The sequence below is a fragment of the Sebastes umbrosus genome, chromosome 5 (genome assembly GCF_015220745.1).
Source record: "Sebastes umbrosus isolate fSebUmb1 chromosome 5, fSebUmb1.pri, whole genome shotgun sequence".
Taxonomy (NCBI): Eukaryota; Metazoa; Chordata; class Actinopteri; order Perciformes; family Sebastidae; genus Sebastes; species Sebastes umbrosus.
In genome coordinates, this window is record NC_051273.1 from 38401428 (window position 1) to 38414578 (window position 13151).

A 13151-nucleotide genomic window follows, 5' to 3' on the forward strand; every position below is an offset into this window, starting at 1 on the left:
ACCTCTGTTGGTCTGGAGGAGCTGCAGCAGTTATTTCTGCTCAAACGTCCACTGTACATTCACTAGATATTCTCAGAGCTAAACTAACTCTTCTGCAGTGTGGAGTGTGCGCACATGCACGTCAGAGTGGAGTAAAATAGCGAGAACGAGCGCGGTGTGTGAGTGAAGGCAGGCAGAGGAGCAGAGTACAGCAGAGACTCTGGCCCTGGAGACCAAAGCTACGGTCTTCCCCGCGTCCTCCGACCGCGGCCAACACTGTTTAACAGACGGGCTTCACTAGATACAACTTTGAGATTTTGGTGCTTCCATGTAATTTGTGTTGGAGTCTGAGTCTGAACAGCGTAGACACACGCGAGCGCGCATTGGTCACAGACCAGCAATGATTTATATGTGTAAGAAATTAAAAACAGTCACTTTAAAGTATATCCTCATGTTTTAGACTACTGGTCAGTCAAGACAAGACATCTTAATATGTTACTTCAGGCTCTGTGAAACTGTAATAGACATTTTTTTTAACTGTTTTCTTATGTTTTAAAGAGCAAACAATTAATTAATTCATCCGAAAAAATGGTTTTTCATATCCTTCACTGTGGAGACGGAGTGGGTCAGGTTGTATGAGGCCACAGCAGAGGCCACAGCCCTGTACAGCCTGAGAGCTCACTGGAATATTGAATTACAATCGCTCCTTTTGACAGCTCTTATGAAACACTGAGTGTACTCAAAGCTCTGCGCTGCCATGCTGAACTTAACTGTGCAGACTGTCAGAAAAAGTCAGAAAAGACGTCTCTAAAGTAAAGACAAGTGAGTGAAATGTCATTTTCCGACGTGTAAGATCTCATTAAGTACAAGAACGCAGTCTTCCATATGTTGTTCAAGGCACTTTTTTCAGATTTATTCTCATCGCTAGCCATTGTTTGCTGAAGTCTGGGCAGACTCTGGGCCTGAGCCACTTGGCAGGTACTTGGAGGCTATCTCCGTGTTGCTGTCTCTCATACCCTGGATGTGGGTGTCCAGTCTCTGGACCAGCTTCTTGGCCAGAAAGCTCTCTTCATCCAGGAAACGAGAGACCATGCTGTCCGCAGGTGACGCTGACGGAGGCTCCTGGGAGGGAAAAAAAAACACACAACTGTAGGACATTACCTTCACCTACAACTGTGGATTATTATTAGTGATGAGCCTAACCATTGGAGAGGGAGAGGGAGAGGGTGTGTTTGACTCTCTCGGCATCTTCTCCTCCCTGTGTTTGCGATGTCCAGTATCTTCACTGCTACAGATAAAGCAAGACGTTTCATAAGGGTTCAATTTCTTGATCTTTTATGCATGTGTGTGTGTGTCTTTGTATACGCCGGCAGGTACCTGTCCTGAGCAGGCTGTGGTTGGTCAGGTGTGGCGTGGCTCAGCAGAGCTTGTTCATATCTGTCGTGACAGGTCCGGTTGGAGGCCTCGAGTCGGGCGTGCATCTCAGCGATCGCTTGCCGTAGCTGGCGATTCTCTTGTTCCAGGCTGCTCAGAGACGACATGTAACTCTCCCTCAGGGATGCCAGCGAGGAATCCCCCCTCTGAGGAAGAGAGGAGTCCAATTTAGAAACAAACACTGAAGCCACATTAAGAAAAAGAATCCTGTCTGCTGCTGTCTGTAAAATGTGTAATGAGTAAATTATATAATGGCTATGTCAGAGTAGACTAACCTTAGGTGACTTTGACTCCAGCTTCTGCAGCAGATCCTTCAGATGCTGGTTCTCAGTCTGCAGAGTCTCCAGCTGTGCCTGAGTCATCTGAGAGAGTCAGAGAAGAAGAAATATCGGATTTGTTCGACTGAACCCCTGAGCAGATGCATGGGCTCCAGCATAATGCAGTTTTCCCCAGCCCTTTAAGAAAAAGGAATTAATACCAAGAAAATACAAAGCTATTCTCAGGAACTCCCATCTTGTGGACAACTCACCGAGTCCCTTTTAAGTAACAGTTACGATGGTAATGTTACTAGGTCAGCCGAGTAACATTTCTGTAACTCCTCTAACACAAGTCTGAATTGAATGCTGTCACATATAAGGTGCTCAATACATAATTCAGAGCATTTCTATTGCCTCTACATGGCTCTCAACATGGCAACGGCTGCTAACAGTGCTAACAGTGAAAACAACGGCAACAGTGCTGACAGAGATAACAGTGTTAACCTGAGGGGGGAACCGGAAGGCTGGCGCTACTTACGCAACAACACCGCGGGTCGGGACGACGTCATCAGCAGTAGTGTGAGCGCAGTGCAGAGCGACGGCCATTAGCTAGCTAGTGGGACACAACAGAGAGACTCACCAGGGCTCTAGACTAACTTTTCCACTGGTAGCACTGGTGCTACCAACTTTCTCAGTTGGTCGCACAAGCACAAGATTTGGTCGCACCCTTTTTTTTGGGTTACAGCATGGTATTAATCAATGACCTAGCATGCTATTAAATAGTTGTCTTAATTTACATACCCCAGTGAAACATTGACAATGCCTCGAAACTTGATATTTGCAAAATATTTTAACTAACAAGTTTAGAGTTGCCTGCAACGGACGGACCACATTGCCTACAATAAACACAGCACAGTGTTCCCCTCGTACCGTAACCACGGGTACTGTGTTAGCCATTGTGGCTGAAAGTGGTACTTCTTTTTCTTCACCTGTCTGTCAGCCAGTCTCTCCGTGCCTGTTGCACATTCATCATCGGTGGTGTCTGAGTCGGCACCTCTGTTAGACTCTCCCTCACCACCAGCTTCCTCCTTTCTCTCATAATTTTTTTTTTTTTTTTAAATAATCAACGATAGGCCGCTTCATTTTGGTGAACAGCGGAACTTTGGAGCCCTGCAGTGTGTGATGCGGGGCCTGAAATTCACTTTTTTCCATCAACTGTGGTTTGTTATTGCCATCTGTAGTGGTTATTTGCATAAAAACATAATTATTAATTGTGATTATTTAAATATAATATGTATAATCATAATTCCCTTTCTTTTATCTATTTTATATTGCTATGAAAAAAAATAGCATTTGGTCGAAAAACAAGATTTTGCATAGGGCTCCCAAAAAGTTATGACCGGCCCTGCTAGCTTTACTCCAAAGCTGGAGGAGCTGCTGGAGATGCTGCTGTCATGAGGAGCGACGTAGCATGTTGCTACAGACTAAATTCATTCTTTGCAGCCTTGTTACCCAAAGGGGACAAAGAGAGGAGTAAGTAAGTAAATAAGTGGTTAACATCAGTAACATGATATGAGCTGTGGTGGAGTTTTGACTCCTCGTTAACGTAACGTTATCGTCAGGGGGTTGCTCGAGGGGACCCCTGGGGGAACCCCCTCAAGGACCCCTCGGGGTCCCCGGACCCCATTTTGAAAATCACTGGTATAGAGCACCTTTAACATAAAGGCAGCAGCAGGAGCAGCACGAGGTTAAATATGCACAGATGGATTCATCTCATTTCATCTCACTCTGGATATAAGGAGCGCGGTAGTACAATATTTCTCATGCAAAAATAAAATAAAATCTGTTTAACAAAACTTGAAAGACAATTTCAATTTGATGAGGATGTTCTTCTCATATAAGTTCCATAAAAATGAAATAAAAATGATTTTATTCCTGTATGTTGGAAAAGAGGTAAAAAAAACAAGTCCACAGTCATGCTTGCTGTTCTGTGAAGCAGTACTTAGGCACAGTGGTGCTTGGAGAGAAATACTAACATGTTGACAACGACAACGCTAACATGCTGTAAATATGAATGAAATGATGAAATGAAATAAAAGGTCATAAAATAAACTAACAAATGATTGAAATGTATTAGGGCATTAATTGAGAAAATAATGGACAGATTAATCAACAATGAAAATAATTGTTAGTTGCAGCCCTATATCATTATATATCAACTCTCTCTCTCTCTCTCTCTGTGTGATTTGTGATATCTCTGTCATGTCTGAATAAAGCCGTAAAAAACACACCTAGAGTATGTCTGAATGACAAAACTCATGTTACACATTCCATGTCTGATAAAGGCTTCCTTGTGATTGTTGTAATGTGATCGTTGATTTCCATAATTATAATGTCACCTGTTTATTAGCTTACTTTAAGCTCAGCTGCCTTCTGCTCTGCTCGCTCCACCTCGCCACGGAGCTGCTGCTGGACGCTGGATGAAGAACCTTGCAGTGTGCTGACAATGACGTCACGTTGGTGCAGCTCAGCGGTTAGCTTGGACACTTCCTTCCTCATTCCCTCCACCTCGCCGCTGTGGGTCTGCCTGGCCCTTTGAAGCTCTTCCCTAAGCTGCAGAATGAACCCGGAGGAATGGCAATACGGATGTTAACTGAGTACACACAATACAGTATGTATGTCAAAAACTCAAAAGCTCTCAAAACATCACCAGTCAGAGGAGATTTCTGACCCTTTTCATTTCAGCAACAGAGGAATCGCATTGGGCCTCGGCTCTCCGTCGGCTCACCTTCTCCAGTCTGAGCAAAACACAAAAACGTTAAAAGGAAACTCACGTTGATATCACAAATTAAAGACATACAGAATCACACATGTCAAGCGTATATCAGGCTGACCCAAATGCTTCGAAGCTTCGACCATTGCCATGGTAATCGACGTCCAAATCAGAATTTGAATGAATCGTTTTTTATTATTTATTTATTTTAGGGTTGTCAAAATGAACACTATAATAATAACGCGTTAACGCAAATTTGTTTTAACGCCACTAATTTCTTTAAAGGGACTGTTTGTAACTTCTTACACATATAAATCATTGCGGGTTGGTGTCCCATGCGCGCTCGCATGTGGCTACGCTGTTCAGAGTCAGACTCCAACACGCTCTACACGGAAGCATCAAAACCTCTTGGTTGTATCTAGTGAAGCCCGTCTGTTAAACAGTGTTGGCCGCGGTCGGAGGACGCGGGGGAGACCGTAGCTTTGGTCTCCAGGACCGGAGTCTCTGCTGTACTCTGCTCCTCTGCCTGCCTTCACTCACACACCGCGCTCGTTCTCGCTCTTTCGCTCCCCACTCACTTGCATGTGCGCACACTCCACACTGCAGAAGAGTTAGCTTAGCTCTGAGAATATCTAGTGAATGTACAGTGGACGTTTGTGCAGAAATAAATGGCGCAGCTCCTCCAGACCAACAGAGGTTTCCCGTGTCTTGTGAAGTGACGGGGCTCCTCAGCGAGAAACGTTATCGTCTACGACCAAAACTCAGAGATCCCCTGTTCCCTCCGGCCGCGGTCGGGAGGCTGAGGCAGGAAAAGCCAACGCTAGGATCAGCATTGATTCATGGAGAGACCTTCGTCTGGTCAGCTAACATTACTGCCAAGCAGCTGAAATATAGAGTGATATTGGGGTTTTAGCTAACTTGTGTCGCCTCACTGTTTTGAGTGATGCTCGTTCATGTCTATGTAGAGCGAGCACAAGCGTGAGCAACAGGACGCTGACTTTCGTTGACTTAACAGCCACAGGTGTCGCTGTTAACAAGCAATTTCTGATTCTTACAAACAGTCCCTTTAATGCAACTTGCAATTTTACAATTGTAGCGGGCTCAGTTTTAAAGCTAGACTGAAGCTACTGGCATCATATGAAACTAGTAAACCTAAGGAATCCACCATTACTAACCATGTCATACTAGATAAATAACGCTCCAAACCTGCGCTAAATTTTGGCGAGAAAAACTGGCATGACGATTTTCAAAGGGTTCCCTTGACCTCTGACCTCCAGATCAGTGAATGTAAATGGGTTCTATGGGTACCCACGAGTCTCCCCTTTACAGACATGCCCACTTTATGATAATCACATGCAATTTGGGACAAGTCAGTCAAGTCAGCACACTGACAGCTGTTGTTGCCTGTTGGGCTGCAGTTTGCCATGTTATGATATGAGCATATTTTTTATGCTAAATGCAGTACCTGTGAGGGTTTCTGGACAATATCTGTCATTGTTTTGTGATGTTAATTGAGTTCCAATAATAAATATATACATACATTTGCATAAAACAAGCATAATTGTCCACTTCCATGTTGATAAGAGGATTAAATACTTGACAAATCTCCTTTTAAGGTGATTAATTTGTGTTTAATCGCGATTAACTATGGACAATCATGCGATTAAATATTTTAATCGATTGGCAACCCTAGTTTTTATTCATTCATTTATATGTATTACCCCAAAAGTCCCAAAAAGCACATAAAATAAGTAATAGTTATCCCACATTATTCATTATGCATCAACATTAATTATTATGAGTTATTCTCTGCTGCGTGTCGAGGCTGTGTGTGTGTGTGTGTGTGTGTGTGTGCGCATTGAATATTTGTCACCGAAGCTTCGAAGCCCCAAAAATGGTATTCAGGACGGCCCTCAGCGTATACGTCCAAAATAATAATAACGTGGGCCAGCATTCACCTCTCTTTGAGACATGCCAGTTCAACCTTGAGATGAGCCTCACATGCTTCAGCACAGTGAAGCCTGGTTGCAGTCTTCTCTAGATCTAGTCTGAGGGTTTCCACACCAGCACAGCCCTGAGCTGCCAGGCAGTCCTCCAGAGAGCTACGAAGCAAGACAGTTGTGCTTTATTGACAGCTATAAACACTCTATTCATACAGCACTCAGGCATTGAACCTATAGTATTGCAACTACTCAACGGTGCATGCTACCCAGAGTATAAGTATAGACTGCCCTCTAGTGTAATTGTTGCTGTACTACATCGTAACGCCAGCACAGAGAACACATTATTTCCAGGTTTAAATCAAGGAGGGTGAAAAGAGGAGATGTCACCAATGTGTCATATCCTTGGGGTTCAACACATGCGCAGTAAAATCTGATCTGCACTTACCAAAATTGAGCAAATAGCAACGCAAGACTGCAGCTCCAGTTACACTGCGCATGTGTCATACCGAAGAGCTCAAAACTGTGTCCCAGCCTCTTTCAATAAGCCTTGGTAGAAATCCACCCACCGAATGACTTGGTCTTTAGCTCGCAGTGATTGGTTGAGTCTGGCAGCTTCGTTGCGAAGCCTTTGGCGTTCGAGACTGGCTCTTTGTACAAATGTATCCTGGGAGTCCAGCGTGAGGTGGGGTTCATCCCTCTCCTCTGAAAGGACCTGTGGAACAGCAGCGGATCCTCAGCTGATGAAATGATATTCTAACCTCCTACACTGCAGCACAAATCTACTGGTAAACAAGGTGGATTAGGTTAGTTTTTGTGAGTGACATTCTTCTCTTCATTATGCCACGTTACAACAAAATTCTTATAGACAGACATCATGAACTGACTGTGAAAGAACCAAAAAATCCTGCACACTCAATTTCAATTCATGAATTTTACCTTAAGAAAGTCTGAGGACAGAAATGTTGTAAATAAAATGAATACAAATGGTCGACGGTGGGTGGGATTTTTTTGGTTCTTTCACAACTATCAACATCCAGAAGAAATCAGAACATGTGCAAAAACAGGAAAACATGCACAAAATCGAAGAGACACAGACATAGCATTTATAGTAGTTTTCAGTCAGCTGTCGTTAAACAAACAACCTGCTTTTATTTATGGTGTTTTAGTGTATTTGAGTACAACAAAGCTGCTGTTCACTGTTCAGTTTAGTAGATTTTTTTAAATCCAAGGCGACCGTAGTGTGAAGTAATTTGTCTACATTTTGCACTCATAGTAGTATTTCAGGAAAGTTTGATGATTATCGAGCTGTTTTTGGCCATAATAATCGTAGCATGAAAATATACCAACACATCTCTAAGTTTTTATCAGCCTACAGTCTAGCGTCTTCCTCTTCACAGGTGTCTCTTTTAGAACAATCTGAACAAAGTGCGTCACAATCACGATCCCAGGACACTGATAGGCAAGATGCAGTGTTTGCCGAAGTGTCAGCCGTATGAAAATAACAAATGTTAATATTTTTTTTCATTTTCTTTGTGTCTCAGTCATCTCTGTGCTGATATCATACTGTGGGTCTGTCACTAACTTCTGCTGATTTGGATTTCTACCTGTTTGTCAACTGGACTAAGAGAAACTGATGCAAAATATGTGTTACAACAAGAAAAATATTCAAACTATATTGTTTGACTTCAGCAGCACCTCTTAAAGGTACAGTGTGTAGTAGGGATGTGACGATTCACTCAGCTCACGATACGATACACGATATTGGGTTCACGATCTCGATACGATATTATAACAATAATTTTAACAAAACTTGAGTGATGAAAATATATGACTGAAAAAATAGCATTTAGTGGAATATTGCTTGAAATGTGTCACTGAATTACTCATTTATCTACCTTTTCTTTCTTTTTTTAAATCTGGGATGGTAGGGGCCCCCACAAAAATAACAGGCCTAGGGGCCCATGTTTATCACCTTAAGGCGGGGACACACATTGCAAGCCAATTCTGAATCTCATTTAGGCGTGACGTAACCAAGTTGGACCTGGTCTGATCCAGTCTGGGTCAGTTAGTGTGATAAAATCATACATCTTACAAGTCTTCAGAGCCAGATTTATTAAAACATGTTTGATATGGTGACTGACATTGTCAACCGATGACGTCAGTTGTGTGTTGCCCGAGCTAGTCTTAAGTTTGTCTCAAGCTTTAAAAAGGGACTGTTTGTAACTTCTTACACGTATAATAAATCAATCAATCCGGGTCGGTGTCCCATGTGTGCTCCCGTGTGGCTACGCTGTCAGACTCAGACTCCAACACAAACTACAGTGAAGCACCAAAACCTCTTGGTTGTATCTAGTGAAGCCAGTCTGTTAAACAGTGTTGGCCGCGGTCGGAGGACGCGGGGGAGACTGTAGCTTTGGTCTCCAGGGCTGGAGTCTCTGCTGTACTCTGCTCCTCTGCCTGCCTGCCTTCACTCACACACCACGCTCGTTCTCGCTCTTTCGCTCCACTCTCATGTGCATGCGCGCACACTCCACACTGCAGAAGAGTTAGTTTAGCTCTGAGAATATCTAGTGGAACAGTGGAAGTTTGTGCAGAAATAACTGTTGCAGCTCCTCCAGACCAACAGAGGTTTCCCGTGTCTTGTGAAGTGACGGGGCTCCTCAGCGAGAAACGTTATCGTCTCCAACCAAAACTCCGGTGTCTCCCCTGTTCCCTCCGGCCGCGGTCGGGAGACTGAGGCAGGAAAAGCCAACTCTAGGATCAGCATTGATTCATGGAGAGACTTTCGTCTGGTCAGCTAACATTACTGCCAAGCAGCTGAAATATAAAGTGATATTGTATTTTGAGCTGACGCGTGTCGCTTTACTGTTTTGAGCGATGCTCCTTCATGTCTATGTAGAGCGAGCACAAGCGCGAGCAAGAGCAACAGGACGCTGACTTTCGTTGACAGGTGTCGCTGTTAACAAGCAATTTCTGATTCTTACAAACAGTCCCTTTAATATGCCACTACTTGTAATACGTTCCTACCGTTGTGCTAACCTGCTGCTCTCTCTGGTAGTGTCCCACCCACATCTCCAGAGGTCGGAGGTGTTCCAGTTCCAGCTCCTGAGAGTGCATGCTGCCCCGAGCCTTCTCCAGCTGCGTATGCAGATGCTGCACCTCCTGCTCCCTCTCCTTTTGCCACAACGCCCGCTGGGACTGGAGATGAAATGACAGAGAATATGTGTGAAAATAATCTGTCTCCATCTTGCTTCAGCATTAAACTTGATTAGACATCATTTACAAGTTATGGTTATTAATCTGCTCTTACTTTCATGTGTGTGAGTTCATCAGTCAGGCTCTTATGTTGGGCCTCCAGTGCTGCCAGTTGTTTTTGGTTCTGGATGCACTGCTGCTCCCACTCTGAAGAGTGCTGCTGATGTTCCTGCAGGGGAGGGACAAGGATGATTATACTCCATATAACCAGCAGATTGCAGTAAAGATCAGTCGGTAAGTGACATAGGTAACGTAAGAAACAGGATATAAAGAGTCGGGTCACCTCTGAGCGTTCTGCCTCTTTAGGATTTGCTCCTCCACTGGTCTCCTTGAGCTGTTTACGCTGAAGCTTCAGATAACTTCTCTTTAATTTATCTAACTGCCGGAAAAAAATGGTTGTGAGACGAGATTCTCAAATTCAAGTTTTAATCAGAGGCCTTGAATTGTATTGTCAAATACTTTTAAGGATGACACTTCACAGATTTCAGATTATTGACATTTTTGTTCAGTGGTTAATAACTGGTTAATAAGAAATAAAGTAAGGTAAACTTTGACTAAAGATCTGTAAACGACTAATGCACCTGTAAATAGGAGCTTGAATTTTTTGTTACAAAATGTATACCTCAATCTACTAATCAGTTAAGGAACTTTGGTATTTTCCCATGTTTTTGTGTCTAACTGACTAATAGAGACAACAATTTCTGAAACTGGTCCAGTATTGAGGGAGAGCGCTGCAGCCAGCAGCAATATGGTGCTAATGGGGCAAGCTGGCAGCATCATTTACGTCCACTAAAAGTGCTTGTTTTAGCCATGACAGGCTCTGATTGTTATTAGAAGTGTCTGACAACATTATGGAAAGAGTCTCGCACAAGGAGAAGTCTCCTTCTGAAATCTGACGAGGTGACGTGTTGCCGAAAGACAACGGTGGAATAGTGGAATACATCCATGGTGGAAACGCGAGTGGCAGCCAGGCAGTTTGTTGTGTTGTAGTACAGAAAGCGTAGCTTAGTGTTATCTAAAAGATTTTCAATGCCACAAATGATTTCCACAATGTGGGTGAGGTCTTCTAATAACAATCTGAGCCTGTCAGTGGCAAAAACAAGCACTTTTAGTGGACGTAATGTTACATTGATGCCGCTCACTTGCCCTCACAGCTCGTTTCCCAGCTGCCAATTACTGCGTTCTCCCTCAATACTGGACCAATTTCTGAAATTGTTGTCCCCATTAGTCACTGCTGTTTGACCGCTTGTTTTTAATTGTGCAATTGATAAGTGTCTCACCTCTTCCCGGACTTTCTGCAGCTGCTGCTCGTATTTGGTAACTAACTCTTGTCGACCAGGCTGGACTTCTTCTAGCTGCTTGCGGAGCATTCCGATCTATGATAAGGAGTGATGACAGTTGTGGTGTTATAAAAATGTGAATGATTGCAAATATATAATATGATATTCCATTTCTCTTTCTCTCTCTTAAATGCTCTAGTCCTCCTGCTATAACTAAAGAGCATGTTAGCCCTCTCGGTTCTTCTCAACAGAGGACCCTCACTGGTTTATCTGCATAAAAACAGTACAATAAAAATAGAAACTACTGCACCTCCAGGTCCCTCCGTTCAATGAGATTCCTGGAAGTCAACAGCTCCTTTTTCCCACTTTTCAGCCTGAGCTCCATGGCCTGAATCTCAGCCTCCCACTCCCTCTTCTGATGATTGATCATGATGTCAATCTGTCTCATCAGCTCCTGAAGCTCTGGCTCACATGATGACAGGACAGAGCTGGAATACAGATACAACATATAAAAACATTGGGATGTTTGCTAGATCCTTTAAAATGCCAAATAATCATCTCTGCAAGAGTTCAACATCACTGGTTGCCTGTGATATTAAGAAATGAGCTTAAGTAAGCTAGCTAGCTTACTAGTCACTGGCTTTAGCCACAGTTTATGTTACCTGAGGTCAGGATTCTGCAGAGATCCCAAAGAAGCCTCCATCAGTTGGAAGTGATGCTGTCAGTGTCTATCAAGCCTTGTAGTTAACTTTAACTTGCCTTGTTAACTTAGCTAGCGTTACCCGCTAAGCTAAGCTAAGTTAACTAACCTAGCAAACACTCGGACAGCATTAAACCAAACTACAACAACGCCACTTCAAATGCGTCACTTGAAATTAAGCATCAACTTAGTTTGAATTGTTGCAAAGTCTAACTTTAAGAGCAGAAAGCACATCCTTAAAGTTGCTAAAATGGTAAGCAAATATCAGCAGCTGCAGTTAGCTTCTTGTTTCTGCTTCTTCTTCTTCGAGTATTAACGGCAGCTGGCGTTGTTGTTCTTGTTGTTCTTGTTGTTCTTCTTCTTCTTGTTGTTCTTCTTCTTCTTCTTCTTCTTCTTCTTGTTGTTCTTGTTGTTCTTGTTCTTGTTCTTCTTCTTCTTCTTCTTCTTCTTCGAGTATTAACGGCAGCTGGCGTTGTTGTTCTTGTTGTTCTTGTTGTTCTTCTTCTTGTTCTTCTTCTTGTTCTTCTTCTTCTTCTTCTTCTTCTTCTTCTTCGGGGGTTTACGGCAGCTGGCATCCTTTGTGTTGCATTGCTGCCTCCTTCTGGTTCGATCCGTCCACTACCCCCAGTCCATTCTACTCTACTCTACCCTACTCTAATCTACTCTATCTACTCTACTCTACTCTACACTACTCTACTCTAACCTACTCTACTCAACTCTACTCTACCCTACTCTAATTTAGTTTATTAGTTTATTATATCGTGGACAATCCCAATTAATTGACTGTAGCAATAACAGTAAAAAGGGCAGCTTTAGCCAGCATGGCTAATATCCAGCTGTAGTCCCCGGCCCGATGACAATAGGCACTCTAAAAAGAACAATACATTACAGCACATTGATTAAAAGGAAAAAGTTAAGACAGGGAAGAAACAAGATAGAACAATAAAGATAATAGAAAACAGTGAAACATCAGTACAATCATGCAGAGACAGCACATATAATCGAAACATACAATAAACATCAGTACAATCACATTCAGGGATGCAGACAGACAGCACGTATAGATAGGCAGCATCCATGATCATGACGCAAATAACACACAGCCATATGTTAGTGTATGCAGGTGTAATTGTCGGCAAACCATGTTTTTAACTTGGATGTAAAAGTGGAGTATGTATGTATATCTTTAATATGGGTGGGAAGTGAGTTCTAATTTTGTAGTGCTCTAACAGAGAATGATAACTGACCAAATGTGCTTTTCCTGAATGGGACCGATAAGTCACCACGTGTGGTGCTTCTAGTGACCTGACCGGTATTATTGCGTTGGTTTATGAATGAATTAAGTGGAGGAGGAGCTAAATTATGCAGGATTTTAAAGACCAGACAGATGTTCCTGTATTTTATTACATCTTCCCAGCTCAGAAGTTTGTGTTTGCGTAGGATGGTACAATGATGTGAGCTGTTCGGTTTCTGGTCCAAAACTTTAAGGGTTTGCTTGTACAGGGTTTCCAATGGCTTCAGTGTTGAGCC

General features: G+C 43.0%; 1 protein-coding gene across 4 annotated transcripts; it reads right to left on the reverse strand.

The window, feature by feature from the left end:
* Positions 1-865: 865 nt before the first annotated feature.
* Positions 866-12022, reverse strand: cep63 (centrosomal protein 63). 4 transcript variants are annotated; one of them, XM_037770800.1, is made up of 14 exons: positions 11584-12022; positions 11232-11409; positions 10922-11017; positions 9925-10020; positions 9697-9810; positions 9414-9584; positions 6953-7098; positions 6402-6545; positions 4402-4468; positions 4086-4283; positions 1689-1775; positions 1357-1559; positions 1183-1264; positions 866-1101 (listed from the first exon to the last, which is right to left on the reverse strand). In XM_037770800.1, the coding sequence occupies exons 1-14, from the start codon at positions 11622-11624 to the stop codon at positions 904-906; spliced, it is 1821 nt and encodes a 606-aa protein (XP_037626728.1). In that variant the 5' UTR covers positions 11625-12022; the 3' UTR covers positions 866-903. The 4 variants fall into 4 exon arrangements, with proteins under 4 accessions (XP_037626728.1, XP_037626729.1, XP_037626727.1 ...); XM_037770801.1 differs by having other exon boundaries at positions 1183-1267; positions 9426-9584; positions 11584-12021; XM_037770799.1 differs by having other exon boundaries at positions 1183-1267; positions 11584-12021.
* Between the last annotated feature and the right edge of the window lie 1129 nt (positions 12023-13151).

Bases quoted from the DNA above. Each gene is read 5' to 3' on its own strand.
- cep63 (XM_037770799.1), bottom strand. From the start codon at position 11,624: ATGGAGGCTTCTTTGGGATCTCTGCAGAATCCTGACCTCAG. The intron at 11,018-11,231 runs GTGCAGTAGTTT...TCCTTATCATAG, and splicing joins TTGAACGGAGGGACCTGGAG to ATCGGAATGCTCCGCAAGCA. The intron at 4,284-4,401 runs GTCAGAAATCTC...TTCATTCTGCAG, and splicing joins CTGTTGCTGAAATGAAAAGG to CTTAGGGAAGAGCTTCAAAG.